At 44.5% G+C, this 26,429-nt stretch overlaps 1 protein-coding gene and 4 non-coding genes across 5 annotated transcripts in view; 4 read left to right on the forward strand and 1 right to left on the reverse strand.

The window, feature by feature from the left end:
- Positions 1-396: 396 nt before the first annotated feature.
- TRNAP-UGG (transfer RNA proline (anticodon UGG)) lies at positions 397-468 on the forward strand. Its single transcript has one exon. It is a non-coding gene; the product is annotated as a tRNA-Pro (tRNA).
- An 821-nt stretch (positions 469-1,289) lies between these two features.
- Positions 1,290-1,361, reverse strand: TRNAP-UGG (transfer RNA proline (anticodon UGG)). The gene has a single exon. It is a non-coding gene; the product is annotated as a tRNA-Pro (tRNA).
- An 810-nt stretch (positions 1,362-2,171) lies between these two features.
- Positions 2,172-26,429, forward strand: part of OPN1SW (opsin 1, short wave sensitive) — a 37,398-nt gene continuing 13,140 nt past the window's right edge. The window contains exons 1-3 of the mRNA XM_069765454.1: positions 2,172-2,543; positions 5,080-5,248; positions 7,926-8,091. Coding sequence (XP_069621555.1) covers positions 2,198-2,543; positions 5,080-5,248; positions 7,926-8,091 — 681 coding nt within the window. The 5' untranslated portion in view covers positions 2,172-2,197. The remainder of the gene's footprint in view (positions 2,544-5,079; positions 5,249-7,925; positions 8,092-26,429) is intronic.
- Positions 5,338-5,411, forward strand: TRNAT-AGU (transfer RNA threonine (anticodon AGU)). Its single transcript has one exon. It is a non-coding gene; the product is annotated as a tRNA-Thr (tRNA).
- On the forward strand, positions 20,607-20,678 carry TRNAP-AGG (transfer RNA proline (anticodon AGG)). The gene has a single exon. It is a non-coding gene; the product is annotated as a tRNA-Pro (tRNA).

The raw sequence follows: 26,429 nt of genomic DNA on the forward strand, positions 1-26,429 counted from the left end.
TAATGGCAAAGGTCACAACATTTTTGAGAAATCCGAAGCAAGTCACTGAAAAGTACTTAAAATTGAAAATTATTACACATGCACTACAGCCTTTTTTCCATGTTTTTTTTTAATTGTATGCTGTATTATAATGTATTAGGTATTCTATATAAATAAGTTTTTGGGGAAAAAAAACATTCTTTCATACTTGTGTTTAATGCTTGAGTATACTGTAGAACATGAATCGCTTGTTTGCAATCTCAGCCATTAGACCTATGAACATGAAATGTACTGGATGATGCAGGTTGTGTTGTGTGGGAGGTGTTTGCTTAGCAGACATCACTGTCATATACATAGAGCACCAGCTCTGCATTACGCATCGATATCTGCCGCTGCAATGTTGCTGTTAGAGAAGTTGGCTCGTTGGTCTAGGGGTATGATTCTCGCTTTGGGTGCGAGAGGTCCCGGGTTCAAATCCCGGACGAGCCCTGTTTTGTTGGACAATGTTTTTGTACACAGGAAATGTTGCACAGGCTTATTATGTATTTTGACATTATAATGGACAACTTTTGCAAACGCTGTTATCTTTCCTATACTTATGTTACCCTTCACACTGATTATGTATACCATAATTCAAATGGTCAAATCCTGGATCTAATTAGAAAACTTTAGATGATTATTGCAGGTGATTAATAATTAATTAATACTAAATCGCAAAATAAAAACTGCGGTTTACAATCCGCAGCATGTCACTTCTTTTGTGCGTTTTCCGCAGCGGATTTACAACTGCCCTTATGGAAAACCGCAGTTGTAAATCCGCAGTGGAAACCGCAGGAAAACCGCGGTAAATCAGCAGCGGTTTTCAACTGCGGATTTATCAAATCTGCTGGTATCCGCTGCGGAAAAATCCACAGTGGATCCAGACTACGTGTGCACATAGCTTTAGGGTTGTAAAGCAATACTTACCCAAGCAAAGGTGTGCAACCAGGTCAACTTTTTTTTTTAAACGTTTTGTTATTCATTATTTAATAAACTTTTGTATTTTATTTCTACACATGGTCTTGTTTGCACATCTTTTCCTTATATGATCCATGTTTGCATTTTTGTGCATGACATTTTTTTGTCCTATACCATACCTCTTAGGCTGGCCTCACACTAGCGTGTTTTACGGACGTAAGAGAGGTGCTGAAAATACGGATTGCATACGGTACAATGCTTCTCTATGCCCCAGCTCCTATCAGCCGTATTTTAGTGATCCGTATTATACAGTGATTAATAATTAATTAATACTAAATCGCAAAATAAAAACTGGGCTCGTCCGGGATTTGAACCCGGGACCTCTCGCACCCAAAGCGAGAATCATACCCCTAGACCAACGAGCCACTCACATCAGCAGGTGGTGATCCTGTCCTTTCCATAGTGTCAAGTCTCCACTGAGCGTTCACGCTCCCTACATCGGCAATGAATTAAGAAGCTGTCAGATATCACAGATACTGTTGCAACGTCAATAGAACACAGCCCACAAAGCATCACATCTCCATGGATACCAAGACTTACTGCAAAGAAATAGTTGTACACCGGATACAGATAATCTGTTTGTGGAACCTACTGTGTATTGGTGACAGTGGCAGCTTCCTTTACAAATATGACGTATAAAAAGCACATAATTATTTTAAATGTATTTGAAATCAGGCAGTGGCACATTACTAAGTATCCCTTACTGTAGTATAAATGTATATTACAGTGCATGCATGATGGTGTACTGCCAGGACCCTCTTCCATACAGCCCCCTAATAATCATGAGATGTTTAGACTGTGAAATAAAAATCTGAAAAACAAACACCAAACTATTGCTTTGGCCATGGAAGGGGTTATTATATTGATGTAACGAGCATAATTATGTCTGTTGTATGCACACTGCATATAACAATGGTTCCTATAAAGGTGTGATTCCTAAGTTGTATTCCAAAGACTGGAGTAGCCATGGTCGGTAAATTCTACTCCCATTATTGGCTCCCAATCCTAATCTGTCTCCCGACAGGCATTACTTGTACTTCTACATCTTGCTAAGAACACAATATCCATAAATCCTTGAGGGTGAGCAGGATTATTGGCTGATCCAGATGAGAACTTAAAAGGATTGGACAGAGAATACTGCCTATAAAGCAGCGCAAAAAGGACAACTTCAGGAGAATAGTGAAAACACGGACAGGGTGGGATGTTGGGGGACGACGAATTCTACCTCTTTAAGAATATATCTGATATTAGTCCCTGGGATGGCCCTCAATATCATATTGCACCAAGATGGGCATTTAACTTACAGGCCATTTTTATGGGTGTGGTGTTCATCTTTGGCACACCTTTAAACTCGGTTGTATTGGTGGTAACCGTAAAATACAAGAAACTGCGGCAGCCGCTCAACTACATCCTGGTGAACATCTCGGTGGCCGGGCTCCTCATCTGTATCTTCTCCATATTTACTGTGTTTGTTTCCAGCTGCAAAGGGTATTTTGTCTTCGGCAAGACTGCCTGTTCCATTGAGGGGTTCGTTGGCACTCTCTCAGGTAAGGCCGTGCTTCCATAGACATTGGCACAGTTTTTACAATTTGTCTCAGTTTCTTTCGCCTGATTATCAATATTGTTAGAAGTTGCAGAGAGCAGATGTAGGTCATGGAAGGTGGGATTATTGGTACCAAATAAGGCCAGCGTGGCGAGTGATCTAGGAGAGATATGAGATTTGGTTATGGCTACCAGCAATCACATCAAAAGCCTTATTGTATTGTATACAACCGCAGCCCTAGAACCCCCAGTGTCTTAAGAGCCATGTGGCACACAGTCGCCAGCTCTGGTAGAGGCCTACACAATCCTCTTCAGGCATCACACAACCAATACCAGCTCTTCCTAGACATGAAAACCACTTAAAAGCCCACAGAATATCTGCATATCGAGCACCGTTAACCTCAACTAGAAACCTAAGGCTATGTTCACAAAGCTTGTTTTTCCACCAGTCTAAAATGTCCACTTTTTAAGTGGAAGATTCTCTAGAAATGGCTTCTTGTCTTTGGCATTTTATTCTCTTTTAGCTTTTTCGTTATCGTTCTTCGGGCGTCTTTTTTTTTTAGGTGGAAAGACTTGAACCAAAAACATGGTCAAAAGCCTGAACATAGGTACAGCAAGTCTTTTACAAAGCAATGAATACACAGATTATTTTCAGCGTTTTGTGAGCGCTTTTTCTGGCATTTTTTGGAGCAGAGTCCCACCAAACATGCCGGAAAAAAAGTATTGTGAAAATATACCCTAAGGCTATGTTCACACAGCGTTTATTTTCAGGTGCTGAAAAATGGCTAGTTTTCCAAGCAGAAATCCCTTTAGGAAATGCTCCTTTTTCGAGGAGTTTTTGCAGAATGCTTTTTCAAGAGGTTGTAAGCTATGTGCACAAGCTGTTTTTAAACGCTGGCGCGACCGCTGAGTTTTTCTAGGCAAAACCTTTGCTCTTCCTGCGGCTTTGCCTTTAGGCCGGGGTCACACTCGCGAGTGCAATGCGAGAGACTCGCGAAAGTTCTCGCATTACACTCGCAAGTGTGACCCCCCGGCCATACTCCGAGAGTGGGCATGAGATGACTGGTACTTCTTTTATCTTCTTCAGGGTTTCCAAGCCATGTGCACAGCAATATCGTTTTGACATTGCTGAGCATTATGATCTTTTTTGGAGTGTTCTCCACCTGAAAAAGAAAACGCCTTAAGGCAATTTCAAAGAGGTTTTTTCAAAAAACATTTTTCCCCTGAAGTGTCCTTTCTACAGCCTTTTTTGACTCGATTTGTCAAGTTTGAAGCGGATTCCAGGATGAATCCACCTCAAAGAATGGACATGAACTTCTTTTATTTCCTCCGGAACTTTTCTTTAAAGCCTGAAAAGGAAAAAAAAATGCTAAAAAAACTAAACTCATACACCACAGTGGATTGACATTGAAATGATGAGAAAAAGTCCTTCAAGTGTTTTTGCGGCAATATCTGAGGAGATTTTTGGAGCACACGAGCTGCAAAAAAAAAAAAAGTCACAAAAAACCTGTGTTGTACATATGTGCCTGTAAGGACTGCGCCCCCATAACCTTGTAACATGAACCCATAATGGCGCCCTCCCTGCCATAAAACGACGCAGATCGCGCGTTTACACAATTGGGTGCATGTTTTCCGCGGTTTTCACACCATTGGCCGCATGATTTTTTAGGAAGGATTTTCTTGTATGAAACATTGCATGGAATCTCACAAGACCTGATTTTGCTTTGGGTTTTATTTTCCCTCAATTTGCTAAAAAATTGAGTAATAACAGAAATAAATGTTTTTCACATAGCAAAATATGTTCCCTCATGTTTTCCCGCCGGGATTTCATGCAGCGCCGGTGCAGCACTTGTAGCTCACCCCATTCATTGCTCGTCTCCTCAGGTTTGGTCACTCACCCCATTGCTCGTCTCCTCAGGTTTGGTCACTCACCCCAGTCATTGCGCGTCTCCTCAGGTTTGGTCACTCACCCCATTGCTCGTCTCCTCAGGTTTGGTCACTCACCCCAGTCATTGCTCGTCTCCTGAGCTCCTCAGGTTTGGTCACTCACCCCATTCATTGCGCGTCTCCTCAGGTTTGGTCACTCACCCCATTGCTCGTCTCCTCAGGTTTGGTCACTCACCCCAGTCATTGCTCGTCTCCTCAGGTTTGGTCACTCACCCCAATGCTCGTCTCCTCAGGTTTGGTCACTCACCCCAGTCATTGCTCGTCTCCTCAGGTTTGGTCACTCACCCCATTGCTCGTCTCCTCAGGTTTGGTCACTCACCCCATTGCTCGTCTCCTCAGGTTTGGTCACTCACCCCAGTCATTGCTCGTCTCCTCAGGTTTGGTCACTCACCCCATTGCTCGTCTCCTCAGGTTTGGTCACTCACCCCAGTCATTGCTCGAGTCGTCTCCTCAGGTTTGATCACCCCATTGCTCGTCTCCTCAGGTTTGGTCACTCACCCCAGTCATTGCTCGTCTCCTCAGGTTTGGTCACTCACCCCAGTCATTGCTCGTCTCCTCAGGTTTGGTCACTCACCCCATTGCTCGTCTCCTCAGGTTTGGTCACCGGCTGGTCCCTGGCGTTTCTGGCCTTCGAAAGATACTTTGTTATCTGCAAACCAATGGGAAACTTTTGCTTCAGCTCCAAACACGCGCTGGCGGTGGTCCTGGTCACCTGGCTCATTGGTTTCGGGGTGTCTGTACCCCCGTTCTTCGGCTGGAGCAGGTAAGCGGTGCTTATTCCCGGGCACTCAGCAGCTGACGCTGAGACTCACTGTGTGTCTAGTACAGAGGAGGAGAGGGCAGAGACCGTGCGGCGCTGTGGCTTAGTTGGTTAAAGCGCCTGTCTAGTAAACAGGAGATCCTGAGTTCGAATCTCAGCAGTGCCTAGTTTTTTTATGTTTTGCTTTTTATACAAATAAGTGAAAAAGGGGTTAATGAACTGCTCAGATTACCAATCATAAATGTTTTGTGTTGCAGGGAGAAGTTATACAGCCCATGTTCTCACTCTGAGCTGTATTCTTTCCATTTTTTCTGCAGATTTCAGAGCTGAAATGGGTTTGTGGGGTTTTTTAAGTCACTTTTTTTCTTTCTTTTTGTCTCGTCATATTTGTTGACTGTTTTTACATCAAATTCTCCAAAACTGCAAAATGAATTTTGATCAAAATAAAAAATGTTCTTGGGGCCCTGATTCATTATTGCATTTGCATTTTTTTGTATGTCTTTTGTATTTTTAATTTGAAGGGAACCTGTTATTACAAAAATGCGATTAACCTGCAGATTTAGGGTTACTCTGCAGGTTACTAGCAGTCTGAAGCCTTGCGGCCCCACACTGAGAGCCCCGCTACCAGATATAAATTAACTTTATTTCACCTAGCAGGCTCCGCTTTCAGTCATAGAGGTGTGGCTTCAGTCAGCACTCAGAACATAGTGTGCGGCGGCTGTAACCGCGCCCCGGCACTGACTGACAGCCTGTTGTTTACTGATGCATTGCTGAGCTGGCTGTCAGTCAGTGCCGGGGCACGGCAACAGCCGATGCTCACTATGTAGTAAGCGCTGACTGAAGCCACACCTCTATGACTGAAAGCCGGAGCCTGATGGGAGGAAAAAACAGATTTCCACCCCGGCAGCAGATCTGTCAGTGCGGCGGCCACGCAGCTTTAGATCACTATTAACCTGCAGATTAAACCCACAGCTGCAGGTTAATAACATTTTTTACATGACAGGTTTCCTTTAAGGGTATGTGCACACGTAGAATGGTCCACTGCGGATACGCAGCGGATTTGATAAATCCACAGGGCAAAAACATTGCGTTTTACCGCAGATTTACCACGTTTTTTGTGCGGATTCCACTGCAGTTTTACACCTGCGGTTTTCTATTATGGAGCAGATGTAAAACCGCTGTGGATTCCGCAGAAAGAAGTGACATGCTGCGGAATGTAAACCGTTGCCTTTCCGTGCAATTCTTTCTGCAGCATGGGCACAGCGTTTTCGGTTTCCCATATGTTTACATTGTACTGTAAACTCATGGGAAACTTCTGCGGACCCGCAGCTGCAGATCCACTGCGGATCCGCAGCAAAATCCGCATCTTGTGCACAGAGCCTAATTCTTCTTTCAATCAGCATTTTTTAGGGTAAGTTCACACAGGGCGTTTTTGCTGCGTTTTTTATGCTAATTTTCAGCTGCTTTTTACAGTACCAGCAAAGCCTATGAGATTTCAGAAATCTCATGCACATACATTGTTTTTTTTTGTGATCAGTATTTTGTGCTCTGCTGCATTTTTTGAACATAGAGCATGTCACTTCTTTCAGCATTTTTGGTGCGTTTTTTCACCCATTGACTTGAATGGGTGTTGAAAAAAACGCAGAAAAAACGCAGGTATCATTATTTGCTGCGTTTTTCCTGCTGAAAATCCAAGGAAATTAGCATGAACAAAGAGAAAAAAAAACGCACCAAAAACACGCACCAAATACGCAACAAAAAACGCACCAAAAACGCACCTAAGCCTGCGTTATTGACGCAGCTTCTTTCCTGCCAAGAAGATGTTTTTGTCTAATTCATCAATTTACAACCTATTGAAAAGTATCAAAAAAATTGTCGCCTATGTTCTCCAGCCTCGTACTGCAGCGACTCTATGTGCCTCAGTTATTCTGGCACAATTTTTTTGCCATTAGCGCAATGTAAGATTTTTTAAGCTAAAAAGATTAAGGACAAAAATAAAGAACATTTTTATCTTTGCTTTGCGCAAAATTCGTGAACCTTGGTGCAACATTTTAAAGAATTTGGCTCAATAAATGGCAAGTAATATCACAATACAAAAAAAGAAAGTGACTTAGAGAAAAACGCAGAGGATGAATTCGGGCCTTTATTTCTGGGTTTAACGTGTTCCACTAAAATGTTGCAAAATTAGCAGTAAAAACAGATATACCTACACTGACTCCAGGGGTGTGACTGGAGAACTTTTGTGCAAACATTTTCAGATTTTTTAAAAAGTCACAGTTGAAGAATAAGCCAAAAGCGTTCAGAAACCTCAAAACCCACCCACTTTAGCGACCATAAAAAACAGGCTGACACAGATAAATAACAATATAGTGCTTTGTGCCAAAGCACTATAAATAGAGGGTAAAAAGGCACAAATTAAAGGAAAAATTAAGCACTAAAGAAAAACACCAAAATTGCCAAAAATAAGAACACAGGAGTATGGATGAGCAGACAAGTCAAAATTTGGGTTCGCCGGGTTCCACGAACTTTAGTCCAAAGTTTGGCTTCCAGTACTGTACCCGAACTTGAACCGATAGAAAACTCTCTCTCACCCATTATTTACTTGTTTTCTTTTTTATCTCTATTTTTTATTTAAATTGTGTTATTTATTATTGTTTATTCTCCTTCTCTTTCCCACCAGGTATATGCCAGAGGGTTTACAGTGTTCATGTGGTCCAGACTGGTACACAGTGGGCACTAAATATCGCAGTGAATACTACACATGGTTTATATTCATCTTCTGTTTCGTTATTCCCCTGACCATTATCTGCTACTCATATGCGCGGCTCCTGGGAGCACTTCGGGCGGTAAGTTTATTACTCATGGAACTATACTGGAGATGGATTGTGTCACTGTTTCGGAGGGTCACTAATTTGCAACCCTGGTGTTTTGGCCTTGTGATAAAAAAGCTGAAAGATGGAGATGGAATTACTCCTATTGATCTGAGGATACAGTAGCTGTAACAACGCAACTACCGAATCACTGCTGACATGAGAGGAACTATTATTCCTAGAGACAAAAGTAACTGCACTAAGGCCAAGTTCAGATGAGCTTATGAAAAATTGTCCAATTTTTATCCAGAAAACTCAGACGATTTTCAGATATTCCATTCTTGGGTCCATTTTTTCATCCATTCATCAAAGTGTTTTCTACAGAATTCTGTCGTAAAACACTTTGATAAGAAGCTAAATTTTTGTGTAACTCGAAGCTGTACAAAAATCTTGTAACTTTTGGCGTTTTCTCACCAGGTTAGCCCAACTTCACCAAAAGATGTGGACCTAGAGTGGGATGGAGCTTGTCTAATTCATGGAAAATTGTGACATTCCTTATGCCAGAAATCTTACTCCAATCATCGACTGGAGTAAGATTTGGGATGATGCCCTTGCCACTTATCAGATGCACCAGATTAGTTAAAGGTGTCAGTCTCCTACACGATCCCTCATCAAGATCAGCGTTGTTCACACCAGCTTTGATGAACCAGGGGATTTTGTCACTGATTCATCAAACAGAATTTGACCGTGAAACGGTGCAACATTGTTGTGCAACTTGTAGTTGAGCAAAGATTGTGCCACTTGTTTTATGCCAATTCTGAAAAGTGAGCAGAGCTTAGCTAGGAGGGATGTAAATGACAAATGAATAATGCATAAAATGTACAAGCATGGCGTAAAGTATGAATGAAAAATAATAATAATCTCTATTTATATAGCGCCAACATATTCCGCAGCGCTTTACAGTTTAAGGCCGGTGTCACACTAGAGAGAAATACAGACGAGGGAGAGGCACAAAAACAATGCATTGCATTCGGACCAATGCTTCTCTATGTGGCAGCTTACATCAGCCCTATATTTCTTGGCCATATTTTACGAGTTGAGAAAATCGTAGCGTGCTGCATTTGTCAGCGTATTGCGCAAAAAATCTGCCAATGAAATTCTATGGGGGTGAGAAAAATACGGATTACACACGGACCATGCGTGTGACTTGCAAGAAATACGCACTGGTGTCCTGTAGAAAAGCCGGTAATTCAGTGCGGTGTACAGTAAAATCACACTGACAGGTTAGAATAGAATAGATAGAATAACTGTCTACACATAGAATAGGTACTGTATGTATATATATATATCTATATATCTAATTGTCTAAGGGTTTTCCGTCTGTCTGTCTGTCTGTCTGTCCTGGAAATCCCGCCTCCCTGATTGGTCGAGGCCGCCAGGCCTCGACCAATCAGAGACCGGCACAGCATCGACGCAGAAATCCCGCGTCTCTGATTGGTCGAGGCCACCAGGCCTCGACCAATCAGCAACGGGCACAGCGACGATGATGTCATAAAGAACGTAGACATCTCACGTTTCTGATTCAGCGACGGGCACAGTATCGACGTAGATGTCATAATGGTTGCCATGGCGACGATGATGTCATAAAGGTTGCCTCGACCAATCAGCGACGGGCACAGTCTGCCGCGAATTCTGGAATCATCATTGTCCATATACTACGGGGACATGCATATTCTAGAATACCCGATGCGTTAGAATCGGGCCACAATCTAGTATATATCTATAATATAACGCTGGGAGCGTCACTCTGTTCGAAGCCTCTATAGACTGCGCAAGCGCAAGCGCCGGCGCTGTCTGGGCCTCACAGAGCGACGCTCCCGGGAGATCGCGGTGTGCGTTCACACTGAACACACACCGCGATCTCCACCGCAGAAGCAGGGACCGCCAGGAGGGTGAGTATCGGCCTATATTCACCTGTCCCCGTTCCATCGCTGAGCGGCGCCATCTTCCCGGTCTTCGGTCTGTGGCCTTCAGTTCAGAGGGCGCGATGACGCGCTTAATGCGCGCCGGCGCCCCCCTCTGACTGAACAGTCACAGCCAGGAGACCGGGAAGATGGCGGCGCTCAGCGATGGAACGCCGGACAGGTGAGTATAGTAAGTGCTGGGGGGGCCTGAGCTGGCGGCGATACCGGCACCTGACCCCCACAGCGCGCCGGTGTCCCCGCCTGCTCAGGCCCCCCAGCGCTCGGCGCCGAGCGGGTCAGAGGCAGTATGGGGACGCAGGATGGAGCAGCACATAAGGATGGGGATGCAGGATGGAGCAGCACATAAGGATGGGGACGCAGGATGGAGCAGCACATAAGGATGGGGACACAGGATGGAGCAGCACATAAGGATGGGGACGCAGGATGCAGCAGCACATAAGGATGGGGACACAGGATGGAGCAGCACATAAGGATGGGGACACAGGATGGAGCAGCACATAAGGATGGGGACGCAGGATGCAGCAGCACATAAGGATGGGGACGCAGGATGGAGCAGCACATAACAGTATGGGGACGCAGGATGGAGCAGGACATAAGGATGGGGACGCAGGATGGAGCAGCACATAAGGATGGGGACGCAGGATGCAGCAGCACATAAGGATGGGGACGCAGGATGGAGCAGCACATAACAGTATGGGGACGCAGGATGGAGCAGGACATAAGGATGGGGACGCAGGATGGAGCAGCACATAAGGATGGGGACGCAGGATGGAGCAGCACATAAGGATGGGGACGCAGGATGGAGCAGCACATAACAGTATGGGGACGCAGGATGAGCATGAACATAAGGATGGGGACGCAGGATGGAGCATGAACATAAGGATGGGGACGCAGGATGCAGCATGAACATAAGGATGGGGACGCAGGATGCAGCAGCACATAAGGATGGGGACGCAAGATGCAGCATGAACATAAGGATGGGGACGCAGGATGGGAGCAGCACATAAGGATGGGGACGCAGGATGCAGCAGCACATAAGGATGGGGACGCAGGATGCAGCATGAACATAAGGATGGGGACGCAGGATGGGAGCAGCACATAAGGATGGAGACGCAGGATGCAGCAGCACATAAGGATGGGGACGCAGGATGGAGCAGCACATAAGGATGGGGACGCAGGATGGAGCAGCACATAAGGATGGGGACGCAGGACGCAGCATGAACATAAGGATGGGGACGCAGGATGCAGCATGAACATAAGGATGGGGACGCAGGATGCAGCAGTACATAAGGATGGGGACGCAGGATGCAGCAGTACGTAAGGATGGGGACGCAGGATGCAGCAGCACATAAGGATGGGGACGCAGGATGGAGCAGCACATAAGGATGGGGACGCAGGATGCAGCAGCACATAAGGATGGGGACGCAGGATGCAGCAGCACATAAGGATGGGGACGCAGGATGCAGCATGAACATAAGGATGGGGACTCAGGATGCAGCAGCACATAAGGATGGGGACGCAGGATGCAGCAGTACATAAGGATGGGGACGCAGGATGGAGCAGCACATAAGGATGGGGACGCAGGATGCAGCAGCACATAAGGATGGGGACGCAGGATGCAGCAGCACATAAGGATGGGGACGCAGGATGCAGCAGCACATAAGGATGGGGACGCAGGATGCAGCAGCACATAAGGATGGGGACGCAGGATGGAGCAGCACATAAGGATGGGGACGCAGGATGGGAGCAGCACATAAGGATGGGGACGCAGGATGGAGCAGCACATAAGGATGGGGACGCAGGATGCAGCAGCACATAAGGATGGGGACGCAGGATGCAGCAGCACATAAGGATGGGGACGCAGGATGCAGCAGCACATAAGGATGGGGACGCAGGATGCAGCAGCACATAAGGATGGGGACGCAGGATGGAGCAGCGCATGACAGGATGGGGACGCATGATGGAGCAGCGCATGACAGGATGGGGACGCAGGATGGAGCAGCACATGACAGGATGGGGACGCAGGATGGGAGCAGCGCATCACAGGATGGGAGCAGCGCATCACAGGATGGGGACGCAGGATGGGAGCAGCGCATGACAGGATGGGGACGCAGGATGGAGCAGCACATGACAGGATGGGGACGCAGGATGGAGCAGCGCATGACAGGATGGGGACGCAGGATGGAGCAGCACATGACAGGATGGGGACGCAGGATGGAGCAGCGCATGACAGGATGGGGACGCAGGATGGAGCAGCACATACCATGATGGAGACAATATACCAATATAAATGCTCGCCACCCGGGCGTAGAACGGGTTCAATAGCTAGTATATATATATATATATATATATATGCCTTTGACACACATATATATGTATTTATATTTAGCTAGATAGCTTAAAAGCCTGTAATTCAATTGCCAGCTTTTGCTATCTCCTTATCAAACCCAACAGGATATGAGACATGGTTTACATACAGTCTGGCCTTCTGTCTTTCTGTCTGTCATGTATATTCATTGGTCGCGGCCGCTGTCTGTCATGGAATCCAAGACGCTGATTGGTCTCACCAGCTGCCTGTCATGGCTGCCGCGACCAATCAGTGACGGCCACAGTCCGATTAGTCCCTCCCTACTCCCCTGCAGTCAGTGCCCGGCGGCCGCTCCATACTCCCCGCAGTCACCGCTCACACAGGGTTAATGCCAGCGGTAACGGACCGCGTTATACCGCGGGTAACTCACTCCGTTACCGCCGCTATTAACCCTATGTGTCCCCAACTTTTTACTATTGATGCTGCCTATGCAGCGTCAATAGTAAAAGGATCCAATGTTAAAAATAATTAAAAAAAAATAAATCATTATATACTCACCTTCCGCCGCCTTTCCCGCTCCTCGCGACGCTCCGGTAACCGCTCCATGCAAGCGGCAGGTTCCGGTGGCAAGGATGGTATGCGACAAGGACCTGCCATGACGTCTCGGTCATGTGACCGCTACCTCATCACAGGTCCTGCGCGCCTGCGCGAGAAGGACCTGCCATGACGTCACGGTCATGTCACCGCAACGTCATCACGGGTCCTGCGCTACGAACCCTGGGACCGGAAGCTGCCGAGTGCACCGTACACAGGCAACATGACTACAAGGGCTCCCTCGGAAGGTGAGTATATGTTTATTTTTTAACCTGTGACATACTTGGCTGGGCAATATACTACCTGGCTCTGTGCTGTATACTACGTCACTGGGCAATATACTACGTAACTGGGCAATATACTACGTGGCTGGGCAATATACTACGTGGCTCTGTGCTGTATACTACGTCACTGGGCAATATACTACCTAACTGGGCATATACCACAAAAAGCCGGAGTAAGGAAATCCCAAAACACATGTTCAAAAACATATAAATTTTTATTTACCAATAAATAGCAATAATTTGAAACATCAAATGCTATAAAAGCACATATAGAGCAGGAGAAGATACGAAAGAAAACCCGCAGGTATGCCAGCGGTACAGGGGAGTCTAAACCTGCGGGTTTTCTTTTGTATCTTCTCCTGCTCTATATGTGCTATTATAGCATTTGATGTTTCAAATTATTGCTATTTATTGGTAAATAAAAATGTATGTTTTTGAACATGTGTTTTGGGATTTCCTTACTCCGGCTTTTTGTGGTATATGTCTTTTGAAGTTTCCCTGCCAGCCATATTGGTGTGGATAAGATTAGTGGGGGAGCGACATTCTTGTGCTCTCAGCCATTAACCCGTGATAGGCTTTGTGGTTTTTGTTTAGTACGTAACTGGGCAATATACTACGTGGCTGGGCAATAAACTACGTCACTGGGCAATATACTACGTCACTGGGCAATATACTACGTCACTGGGCAATATACTATGTGGCTGGGCAATATACTACGTGGCTGGGCAATATACTACGTAACTCGGCAATATGCTACGTGGCTGGGCAATATAATACATCACTGGGCAATATACTACGCGACTGGGCAATATACTACGTGGTTGGGCAATATACTACATGGCTGGGCAATATACTACGTGACTGGACAATATACTACGTGGCTGGGCAATATACTACGTGGTTGGGCAATATACTATGTGGCTGGGCAATATACTACGTGGGCTGTGTAATATACTACGTGGACATGCATATTCTAGAATACCCGATGTGTTATAATCGGGCCACCATCTAGTTTTTACATATTCCTCACTAATAATATTAGTAGTTTGTGTGTGTAAAATTTGGGAGCTTTAGGTGTTAAAATAAAGGGTTAAATCATGGAAAAAACTGGCGTGGGCTCCCGAGCGATTTTCTCCACCAGAGTGGGAAAGCCAGTGACTGAGGGCAGATATTAATAACCTGGAGAGGGTCCATGGTTATTGCCCCCCTCGGCTAAAAACATCTGCCCCCAACCACCCCAGAAAAGGCACATCTGTAAGATGCACCTATTCTGGCACTTAGCCACTCTCTTCCCACTCCCGAGTGGTGGTGGGGTATGGGCTAATGTAAGGTGACATTAAGCCTGGTTAATAATGGAGGGATGTCAATAAGGCTGGTTTCACATTTGCGTTTTTTTGGGTGCGTTTTTGCGGTAAAAAACGCAAAAAAACGCATGGTGAAAAAACGCATGTAAACGCATGCAAACGCTGCGTTTTTTTGACGCATGCGTTTTTTCATGTGGTGTAAAAAACGCGGCGTTTTACCGCGTTTACATGCGTTTTTTCATGCGTTTGCGTTTTTTAAACGCATGCTGAGAAATGTGTGACAGCTGCCAATCATTAAAAAAAAGTAAAAAACCCACTATAAACAGAAATAGTTAGGGTTAGGGGTAGGGGTAGGGTTAGGGGTAGGGATCATAACCCTAACCCTAAAGAGATCCTAACCCTAACCCTACCCCTAACCCTAACCCTACCCCTAACCCTAACCCTAAGGGATCCTAACCCTACCCCTAACCCTACCCCTAACCCTAACCCTACCCCTAACCCTAACCCTAACCCTACCCCTAACCCTAAGGGATCCTAACCCTACCCCTAACCCTACCCCTAACCATAAAGGGGTTAGGGTTAGGGGTAGGGTTAGGGGTAGGGTTAGGATCTCTTAGGGTTAGGGGTAGGGGTAGGGTTAGGGTTAGGGTTAGGGGTAGGGTTAGGATCCCTTAGGGTTAGGGTTAGGGGTAGGGTTAGGGTTAGGGTTAGGGGTAGGGTTAGGATCCCTTTATCACCTTTACGTTGGGTGGTGGCATATTAGTGTGTTTTCAGTGTTTTTAATAAAAAAAGCATGCGTTTTTTAACGCAAAAAACGCATGCACCAAAAAACGCATGCACCAAAAAACGCATGCGTCCCCATTGACTCCAATGCATTTTTTGACACAAAAAAAACGCATGAAAACGCATGCGTTTTTTTTTGGTCCAAAAAACGCTTCTAAAAATACTACAAGTAGCATTTTAGAAAAAAAACGCATGCAGTAAAAAAAACGCATGCGTTGCAAAACGCGACCAAACGCATTACACAAAAAACGCATGCGTTTTCAATGTTAAATATAGGAAAAAAAAACGCATGCGTTTTTTTGAAAGAAAACGCAGCAGACAAAAACGCAAGTGTGAAACCAGCCTAAGACATCTATCCATTATTAATCCAATAGTAATAAAGGGTTAAAAATACACCCACACACATTATGAATAAAGTATTTTAATGAAATAAATAAACACATGGGGTTTTAATATCTTTATTGTACGCTCAATCCAACTGACGACACTCGTCTTCTGAAAAAAAAGGAAAATAAAAAAGCAACAATATCCCATACCTGCCCGCTGTACAGTCATGTCCCACGCTGTAAAACCATCTGAAGGTGTTAAATACAGTTACAACCAGGAGCCTGCTAATGCAGCCGCCCCTGGCTGTAAAAACTGGGGAATGAATGGAATGCAGCTTCGTTTACTTGTGGTGCAATCATAGAAGCTGCGCCCCCTGGTGGCATAAACTCATATGAACTCTAGCGTGAGAAAATATTCAGAAAAATTCCTACGCTAGAGTTCATATGAGTTTATGCCACCAGGGGGCGCAGCTTCTATGAAGGCAACGCAAGTCAACGAAGCTGTATTCCATTAATTCCCCAGTTTTTACAGCCAGCAGCCAGCCAAAGTAAACAAAAAAAATATCATGTGTAAAAAAAAAATCCTAAATAAATAAAAAAATATATATACGGTATATTGTTCCAATAAAAAAAATACACACGGCACTCAAGGTACTCGTTGGTGGTGCACAAGTCAGGTTTCCAGCCCGTCAAATAGTAATCACAAAATACTGAAAAGTTGAACATTTCGTTTATTTGTGCATCCAGTTTAGAGATTTAAACGTTTTCGGTCTAATCACAAGACCTTCATCAGAATTATCTTTATCACAACTCACCATATCCGGGAAAGTGCCTGGGCAGGGAGGCGCGGAGGTAAGGCGAGGAGTCGCAATGTGGGCTGGCGCTTGAGTTTCCAGGTCCCTGGTGTAGAGCTGCAAAGAAGCCGGTGGCTCCGGAGACCTATAAAACTGTCCCATTAGTTAACCCCTTCAGTGAACACCGTAAAAAACAAACAAACAAAAAAACGAGGCAAAAAACAATGCTTTATTATCATACCGCTGTACAAAAAGTGGAATAACACACGATCAAAAAGACCGATATAAATAAACATGGTACCACTGAAAGCGTCATCTTGTCCCGCAAAAAACGAGCTGCCATACAGCATCATCAGCAAAAAAATAAAATAAAAAAGTTATAGTTATAGGTCTCAGAATAAAGCGATGCAAAAATAATTATTTTTTATATAAAATAGTTTTTATTGCATAAAAGCGCCAAAACATAAAAAATATATAAATGAGGTATCGCTGTAATCGTACTGACCCGAAGAATAAAACTGCTTTATCAATTTTACCAAACGTGGAAAGGTATAAATGCCCCACCAAAAGAAAGTCATGAATAGCTGGTTTTTGGTCATTCTGCCTCACAAAAATCGAAATAAAAAGCGATCAAAAAATGTCACGTGCCCGAAAATGGTACCAATAAAAACATCAACTCGTCCCGCAAAAACAAGACCTCACATGACTCTGTGGACCAAAACATAGAAAAATTATAGCTCTCAAAATGTGGAGACGCAAAAACTATTTTTTTTGCAATAAAAAGCGTCTTTTAGTGTGTGACAGCTGCCAATCATAAAAATCCGCTAAAAACCCGCTATAAATAGTAAATCAAACCCCCTTCATCACCCCCTTAGTTAGGGAAAAAAAAAAAAAAAGTATTTATTTCCATTTTCTCATTAGGGTTAGGGTTGGGGCTACAGTTAGGGTTTTGGCTACAGTTAGGGTTGGGGCTAAAGTTAGGGTTAGTGTTTGGATTACATTTATGGTTGGGATTAGGGTTGGGATTAGGGTTAGGGGTGTGTCAGGGTTAGGGGTGTGGTTAGGGTTATGGTTGGGATTAGGGTTAGGAGTGCTTTGAAGTTAGGGGTGTGGTTAGGGTTGGGATTAGGGTTAGGGGTGTGTTGGGGTTAGGGGTGTGGTTAGGGTTATGGTTAGGGTTGGGATTAGGGTTAGGAGTACTCAGGACAAATTGGACACCAACGTTTGGGATCCAATTTCTCTTGTTACCCTTGGGAAAATAAAAATTTGGGGGCTAAAAAATCATTTTTGTGGAAATTTTTTTTTTTTTTTCACTGCTCTGCGTTATAAACTGTAGTGAAACACTTGGGGGTTCAAAGTTCTCACAACACATCTAGATAAGTTCCTTAGGGGGTCTACTTTCCAAAATGGTGTCAATTGTGGGGGGTTTCCACTGTTTAGGCACATCAGGGGCTCCTCAAACGCGACATGGCGTCCTATCTCAATTCCAGTCAATTTTGCATTGAAAAGTCAAACGGCGCTCTTTCCCTTCCGAGCTCTGCCATGCGCCCAAACAGTGGTTTACCCCCACATATGGGGTATCAGCATACTTAGGACAAATTGTACAACAACTTTTGGGGTCCAATTTCTCCTGTTACCCTTGGTACAATAAAACAAATTGGAGCTGATGTACATTTTTTTGTGAAAAAAGGTAAATGTTCATTTTTTTTTTAAACATTCCAAAAATTCCTGTGAAACACCTGAAGGGTTAATAAACTTCTTGAATGTGGTTTTGAGCACCTTGAGGGGTGCAGTTTTTAGAATGGTGTCACACTTGGGTATTTTCTATCATATAGACCCCTCAAAGTGACTTCAAATGTGATGTGGTCCCTAAAAAACAATGGTGTTGTAAAAATGAGAAATTGCTGGTCAACTTTTAACCCTTATAACTCCCTAACAATAAAAAATGTGGCTCCAAAATTGTGCTGATGTAAAGTAGACATGTGGGAAATGTTATTTATTAAGTATTTTGTGTGACATATCTCTGTGATTTAAGGGTATAAAAATTCAAAGTTGGAAAATTGCAACATTTTACCAAATTTCCATTTTTTGCACAAATAAACGCAGGTAATATCAAAGAAATGTTACCACTATCATGAAGTACAATATGTGACGAGAAAACAATCTCAGAATCATGAGGATCCGTTGAAGCTTTCCAGAGTTATAATCTCATAAAGGGATAGTGGTCAGAATTGTAAAAATTGGCCCGGTCATTAACGTGGAAACCACCCTGGGGGGGGGGGGGGGTTAAGGGGTTAATGTCATTATGTCATGACATTAACCCCTTATTACCCCATATCCCATCGCTACAGGGCATTGGGAAGAGAGAGGCTAAGTGTCAGAATAGGCGCATCTTCCAGATGTGCCTTTTCTGGGGTGACTGGGGGCAGACGTTTTTAGACGGGGGGGGGGGGGGGGAGGGGGGGTTGTGGGCAATAACCATGGTCCCTCTCCAGGCTATTAATATCTGCCCTCAGTCGCTGGCTTTACCACTCTGGCAGAGAAAATTGCAAGAGAGCCCACGCCAGTTTTTTCCGTGATTTAACCCTTAATTTTAACACCTAGAGCTCTCAAATTTTACACACACAAACTACTAACATTATTAGTGAGGAATATGAAAAAAAATAACGGATATGTTATGGTCTACTGTATGTAAACCATGTCTCATATCCTGTCGGATTTGATAAGGAGATAGCAAAAGCCGGCAATTGAATTACCGGCTTTTAAGCAATCTAGCTCTGTATTAAATATAAATATATATAGATATATGTCTCACTGACATATATATATATATATATACTGTGTATATATATATATATATATATATGACTGTGTGTGTGTGTATATATATATATATATATATATATATATATATATATATATAGACTGTATATAGGCTTTCACGAATATTTGATCCCATGGATCCATTCTATGTCCATTTTGCAAGCCGGTGAGAAAATCTTCCTGTACGGATGCCATACGGATAATTTTTGGAGAAAAAATCGCATCCTCGCATTGAATACGGATCACTGTTCAGGAACTTTTCTGCGTATCTCTGCCATGAAAAACGGACCGTATTTTGATATTTTAGGTGTGACCCTGGCCTAAGAGTTTCAAATGCAAGTCATAAGTAACAACATGAAGGCCGGGATCACACACAGTGAGATACGGCCGAGTCTCGCAGGTTAAAACCAAGCTCTGGCGCCAGCACTCCGGAGCAGAGCTTGCGGCCGCATAGCAATACATGGAGCCGCACGCTGCGCTCTGGAGTGTCGGAGCCAGAGCTTGGTTTTTACCTGCGAGACTTGGCCGTATCTCGCTGTGTGTGATCCCGGCCTTGCAATACAATAATTAAAGCAAAATGAGAGCTTACAATCTACAATGAGGTGGGGAGACACAAAGTACAGTTGTGTAATTACAATGATGTATTTACAGTGATGGTCCAGCCATCTTCAGGGGGTGGGGGTAGATGGAAATAGTGAATGGGCTACACACACACAAACATAAAATGACTTTTATCAGGGAACGTGATAGGCCACTCTGAACAAATATGTTTTGAGGGCGCGCCTAAAACTAATGAAGTGGAAACGTACTCTAGTGTATTTCTTCCGATGGCGCACACAGGAGCTGAAAGATGCTCCAAATTCTTAAGACGTGTAGGGCTCTTCATGAATTTGTCTCATCTCGCTCCAGAGTACTTCATTAGGAATGTCGTACAAAATGCTAGTCTTTGTTAAATTATCCAATTTTTACTTTAAATGCATTGGTCAATAAAAGCATGATTTTACAAATGCACATAGGTTATAGTACAAATAAGTAAATCAGGTAAGAGGTTCACGAGCCTCGCGTCTAGCCGATCGATCCATTCATCTCTAGTTGATGCTTTAAAAAAAAAAATAAAAATGGTAAGTGTAAAGAAAAAGTTGTTTTAGCTTTATATAACCATATTAGTTATGATACCTATGCTAGACTGTTTAGTTGCATTTTGCAACTGGTGGAAGACGTGTCTGATTGTGTATAAAGTATCAACTTCTGTCTTAGAAAGGACAAAAAAAAATCTTGGACTGTCAAGTGTTAATGTGGTGACCACATATTTCAACTGTAGGAATATTCCATGCACAAAATCCTATATAAGGCTCGTTGGTCTAGGGGTATGATTCTCGCTTAGGGTGCGAGAGGTCCCGGGTTCAAATCCCGGACGAGCCCTGTTTTGTTGGACAATGTTTTTGTACACAGGAAATGTTGCACTGGCTTATTATGTATTTTGACATTAAAATGGACAACTTTTGCAAAAGCTGTTATCTTTCCTCTACTTCCTTATGTTACCCTTCACACTGACAATGTATACCATAGTTCAAATGGTCAAATCCTGGATCCATTTCAACTTTAAAGTGGTCGTGCACTAATTGACAACCCCTGATTAATCAATTTGGGACCCCAATTAAAATATCAGCTTATCAATATTTGGCTGCAGCTTATCAATATTCTGATAGGGTATTCATTTGCTCTGAAGAAATAGTAATGGCTGCAGCTGACAAGTGGCCCAATCATTGACTACAGCCTGCACATAATAAAAATAATAATAATAATTTTTATTTATAAAGGGCCAACATATTCCGCAGCACTTTACAATTAAGCGGGGACATGTACAGACAATAAATTTAGTACAAGTTAAGACAATTTAAACAGTGACATTAGAGGAGAGGTCCCTGCTCGCAAGCTTACAATCTACAAGGAAATGGGGGGACACAATAGGTGAAAAGTGCTTGTTATTTCAGGTCTGGCAATTATAATTAATAGGGATTTTCATATAAAGCTGCATGATCCGGTCATCAGCCCGTGTGTTTAAGTGCAATAGTCAAGTATGAAGTGCAGTTATTGTGTGCATGGAGGTTGTGGAGACAGATGAATAGTAGGGTGCAGATTCACATGCAGATAATATTTGGAAGGAGGGAACAGGACAAAGTTAGTTTACTGAGTAGTTGATGTGGTAGGCTTGTTTGAAGAGATGGGTTTTTAAAGCGCGCTTGAATAGGTCGGGGCTAGGTATCAGTCTGATCGTCTGGGGAAGTGCGTTCCAGAGAGCTGGCGCAGCACGAGAGAAGTCTTGGAGATGGAGGTGCGAGGTTCGGATTACGGGGGATGTTAGTCTAAGGTCATTTGTAGAACGGAGGGCACGTGTGGGACAATAGACAGAGATGAGAGAGGAGATATAAGGCGGTGCAGTACTGTGGAGAGCTTTGTGGGTGAGAGAGATGAGTTTATACTGGACCCTGCGAATGGGTAGCCAGTGTAATGACTGGCACAAGATGGAGGCATCGGTGAAGCGGCTGGACAGAAATATGACCCTGGCTGCCGCATTCAAGATGGATTGGAGAGGAGAAAGTTTGGAAAGAGGGAGACCGATCAGAAGAGAGTTGAAGTAGTCCAGACGAGAATGAATAAGAGCGACAGTAAGAGTCTTAGCAGTTTCAAAGGTGAGAAAAGGTTGGATTCTGGAGATGTGTTTAAGATGCAGGTGACAGGAGCAAGTGAGTGATCGGATATAGGGAGTAAAGGAAAGCTCGGTGTCGAATATCACCCCAAGACAGCGGGCATGCTGCTTGGGAGTTATGGTTGAACCCTCCAGGGTAATTTCGATGTTGGGTAGAGTGAGGTTAGTAGAAGGGAGAAACACAAGTAGTTCAGTTTTGGAGAGATTTAGTTTCAGATAGAGGGAGGACATGATGTTAGAGACAGCAGACAGACAATCCTTGGTATTTTGAATTAGGGTAGGGGTGATGTAGGGGGAAGAAGTGTATAATTGGGTGTCGTCAGCATAGAGATGGTACTGGAACCCAAATCTGCTGATTGTTTGTCCAGTAGGGGCAGTGTATAGAGAGAAGAGGACGGGGCCCAGGACTGAGCCCTGCGGAACCCCGATAGTAAGGGGACGAGGAGAGGAAGAGGAGCCAGCAAAAGATATAGTGAAGGAGCGGTCAGAGAGGTAGGAGGAGAACCAGGAGAGGGCTGCGTCCTTGAGGCCTATAGAGCGGAGCATGGTGAGAAGGAGCTGGTGATCCACAGTATCAAATTCGGCAGATAGATCCAGGAGAATCAGCAGAGAGCAATGACCTTTGGACTTAGCTGTTATTAGATCATTAGAGATTTTAGTGAGGGCAGTTTCAGTAGAGTGTAAAGAGCGGAAACCAGATTGTAACCAGATGTCCAGCACAGCCCCAATATACAGAATGCAATCCCCCACAGCCCCCTATACAGAATAATTCTCCCCACAGTCCCCTACACAATGTTGCCTGCCACATATTCTATATAGTATGATGTTCCCATAGCCCAGGTATAACGTTTCCCACAGTCCCACATATGTTCCACATAACTAGCACCTCTTATGTCCCACATAACCAGCTCCTCTTATATGCCCCATAGTCAGCCCCTCTTATATCCCCCATAGTCAGCCCCTCTTATGTCTCACATAGACAGTCCCTATTATGTCCCACATACAGTACAGACCAAAAGTTTGGACACATCTTCTCATTTAAAGATTGTTCTGCATGTTCATGACTATGAAAATTGTACATTCACACTGAAGGCATCAAAACTATGTATTAACACATGTGGAATTATATACTAACAAAAAAGTGTGAAACAACTGAAATTATGTCTTATATTCTAGGTTCTTCAAAGTAGCCACCTTTTGCTTTGATGACTGCTTTGCACACTCTTGGCATTCTCTTGATGAGCTTCAAGAGGTAGTCACCGAGAATGGTTTTCACTTCACAGGTGTGCCCTGTCAGGTTTAATAAGTGGGATTTCTTGCCTTATAAATGGGGTTGGGACCATCAGTTGTGTAGTGCAGAAGTCTGGTGGATACACAGCTGATAGTCCTACTGAATACACTGTTAGAATTTGTATTACGGCAAGAAAAAAGCAGCTAAGTAAAGAAAAACGAGTGGCCATCATTACTTTAAGAAAATAAGGTCAGTCAGTCCAAAAAATTGGGAAAACTTTGAAAGTGTCCCGAAGTGCAGTGGCAAAAACCATCAAGCACTACAAAGAAACTGGCTCACATGAGGACCGCCACAGGAAAGGAAGACCAAGAGTCACCTCTGCGTCTGAGAATAAGTTTATCCGAGTCACCAGCCTCAGAAATCGCAGGTTAACAGCAGCTCATATTAGAGACCAGGTCAATGCCACACAGAGTTCTAGCAGCAGACACATCTCTACAACAACTGTTAAGAGGAGACTTTGTGCAGCAGGCCTTCATGGTAAAATAGCTGCTAGAAAACCACTGCTAAGGACAGGCAACAATCAGAAGAGATTTGTTTGGGCTAAAGAATACAAGGAATGGACATTAGACCAGTGGAAATCTGTGCTTTGGTCTGATGAGTCCAAATTTGAGATCTTTGGTTCCAACCACCGTGTCTTTGTGCGACACAGAAAAGGTGAACGGATGGACTCTACATGCCTGGTTCCCACCATGAAGCATGGAGGAGGAGGTGTGATGGTGTGGTGGTGCTTTGCTGGTGACACTGTTGGGGATTTATTCAAAATTGAAGGCATACTGAACCAGCATGGCTACCACAGCATCTTGCAGCGGCATGCTAGTCCATCTGGTTTGCGTTTAGTTGGACCATCATTTATTTTTCAACAGGACAATGACCCCAAACACACCTTCAGGCTGTGTAAGGGCTATTTGACCAAGAAGTGATGGGGTGCTACGCCAGATGACCTGGCCTCCACAGTCACCAGACCTGTACCCAATCGAGATGGTTTGGGGTGAGCTGGACCGCAGAGTGAAAGCAAAAGGGCCAACAAGTGCTAAGCATCCCTGGGAACTGCTTCAAGATTATTGGAAGACCATTCCCACTGACTACCTCTTGAAGCTCATCAAGAGAATGCCAAGAGTGTGCAAAGCAGTCATCAAAGCAAAAGGTGGCTACTTTGAAGAACCTAGAATATAAGACATAATTTCAGTTGTTTCACACTTTTTTGTTAAGTATATAATTCCACGTGTTAATTCATAGTTTTGATGTCTTCAGTGTGAATGTACAATTTTCATAGTCATGAAAATACAGAAAAATCTTTAAATGAGAAGATGTGTCCAAACTTTTGGTCTGTACTGTATGTCCCCCATAACGAGCCCCTCGTATGTTCCACATAGCCAGCTCCACATATGTCCTCCATAGCCACCTACTCTTATGTCCACATTAATTGGCAAAATATGTATAAAAAAAAGCTTATACTCACCTAATCCCGGCTTTCCGTACACCACGGCCGCTGTCTGCTCTTGCTTCCTGTACAGCAGTGGATGCTGGATGGCGCGATGACATCCCCTGCATGTGCCTTCTCCAACAGGGCACAGGCTGGAAGTGGCCTGTGTTCTGCTGGAGAGACTGGCAGGGCAGGGAGTCGATGACAGTTCCTCTGCTCCTGTCCTGGGCGGCTCTGACATCAATTGTATTCATGCTGGCTGTCACTGTGCTGAATGTCTGCTAGACCTGATAGTTAAACTCATACAGGACGAGCTCTGGGATGTGGGAGCTCTGCTGACCGCAAGCCCTAATCCTATCACACACACAAAAAATAGCTGTGGAGCGCTCCTGATGCTCCCTAGGCGCCTCGTCACAGCCTCAGAGCTAGCTAGCCCTAGAGATAGAAAATAAAGCCTACCTTGCCTCAGAGAAATTCCCCAAAGGAATAGGCAGCCCCCACATATAATGACTGTGAGAAAAGATGAAAGTCACAAACGCAGAAATGAAATAGGTTTCAGCAAAGAGAGGCCAGACTTACTAAATAGACAGAGGATAGGAAGGAATCTTTGCGGTCAGCACAAAAACCTACAAAAGACCACGCAGAGTGTGCAAAAAAGACCTCCGCACCGACTCACGGGGGGGGGGCCACTCTGCATCCCAAAGCTTCCAGCTAGCAAGACAAAATCAGGATAACCAGCTGGACAAGGAAACAATGAGCAAAAATAACAATAAGGAACTTAGCTTCTGCAGGAGAAGACAGGTCACCAGGCAGATCCAGGAGCGAACTGAACCAATGCTAAAACATTGACAGCTGGCATGGAGTAACGATCTGAGTGGAGTTAAATAGAGAAGCCAACCAAAGGATAAACCACGTCACCTGTGTAAGGAACCTCAGAAGCAGCAGCTTCACTCATAGCCACCAGAGGGAGCCCATAGACAGAACTCGCCGAAGTACCATTCACGACCACAGGAGGGAGTTCGACAACAGAATTCACAACAGTACCCCCCCCTTGAGGAGGGGTCACCGAACCCTCACCAGAGCCCCCAGGCCGATCAGGATGAGCCAAATGAAAGGCACGAACAAGATCGGCAGCATGAACATCAGAGGCAAAAACCCAGGAATTATCTTCTTGACCATAACCCTTCCACTTGACCAGGTACTGGAGTTTCCGTCTCGAAACACGAGAATCCAAAATCTTCTCCACCACATACTCCAACTCCCCCTCGACCAACACCGGGGCAGGAGGATCAACGGAGGTAACCATAGGCGCCACGTATCTCCGCAACAACGACCTATGGAACACATTATGGATGGCAAAAGAAGCTGGAAGGTCCAAACGAAATGACACAGGATTAAGAACCTCAGAAATCTTATATGGTCCAATGAAACGAGGCTTAAACTTAGGAGAGGAAACCTTCATATGAACGTGACGAGATGACAACCAAACCAAATCCCCAACACGAAGTCGGGGACCAACACAACGCCGGCGGTTAGCGAAACGTTGAGCCTTCTCCTGGGACAATGTCAAATTGTCCACCACATGAGTCCAAATCTGCTGCAACCTGTCCACCACCGCATCCACACCAGAACAGTCCGAACGCTCAACCTGCCCTGAAGAGGAACGAGGATGGAAACCAGAATTGCAGAAAAAAGGAGAAACTAAAGTAGCCGAGCTGGCCCGATTATTAAGGGCGAGCTCAGCCAAAG

Source organism: Ranitomeya imitator, chromosome 4 (assembly GCF_032444005.1).
Source record: "Ranitomeya imitator isolate aRanImi1 chromosome 4, aRanImi1.pri, whole genome shotgun sequence".
Lineage (NCBI taxonomy): Eukaryota > Metazoa > Chordata > Amphibia > Anura > Dendrobatidae > Ranitomeya > Ranitomeya imitator.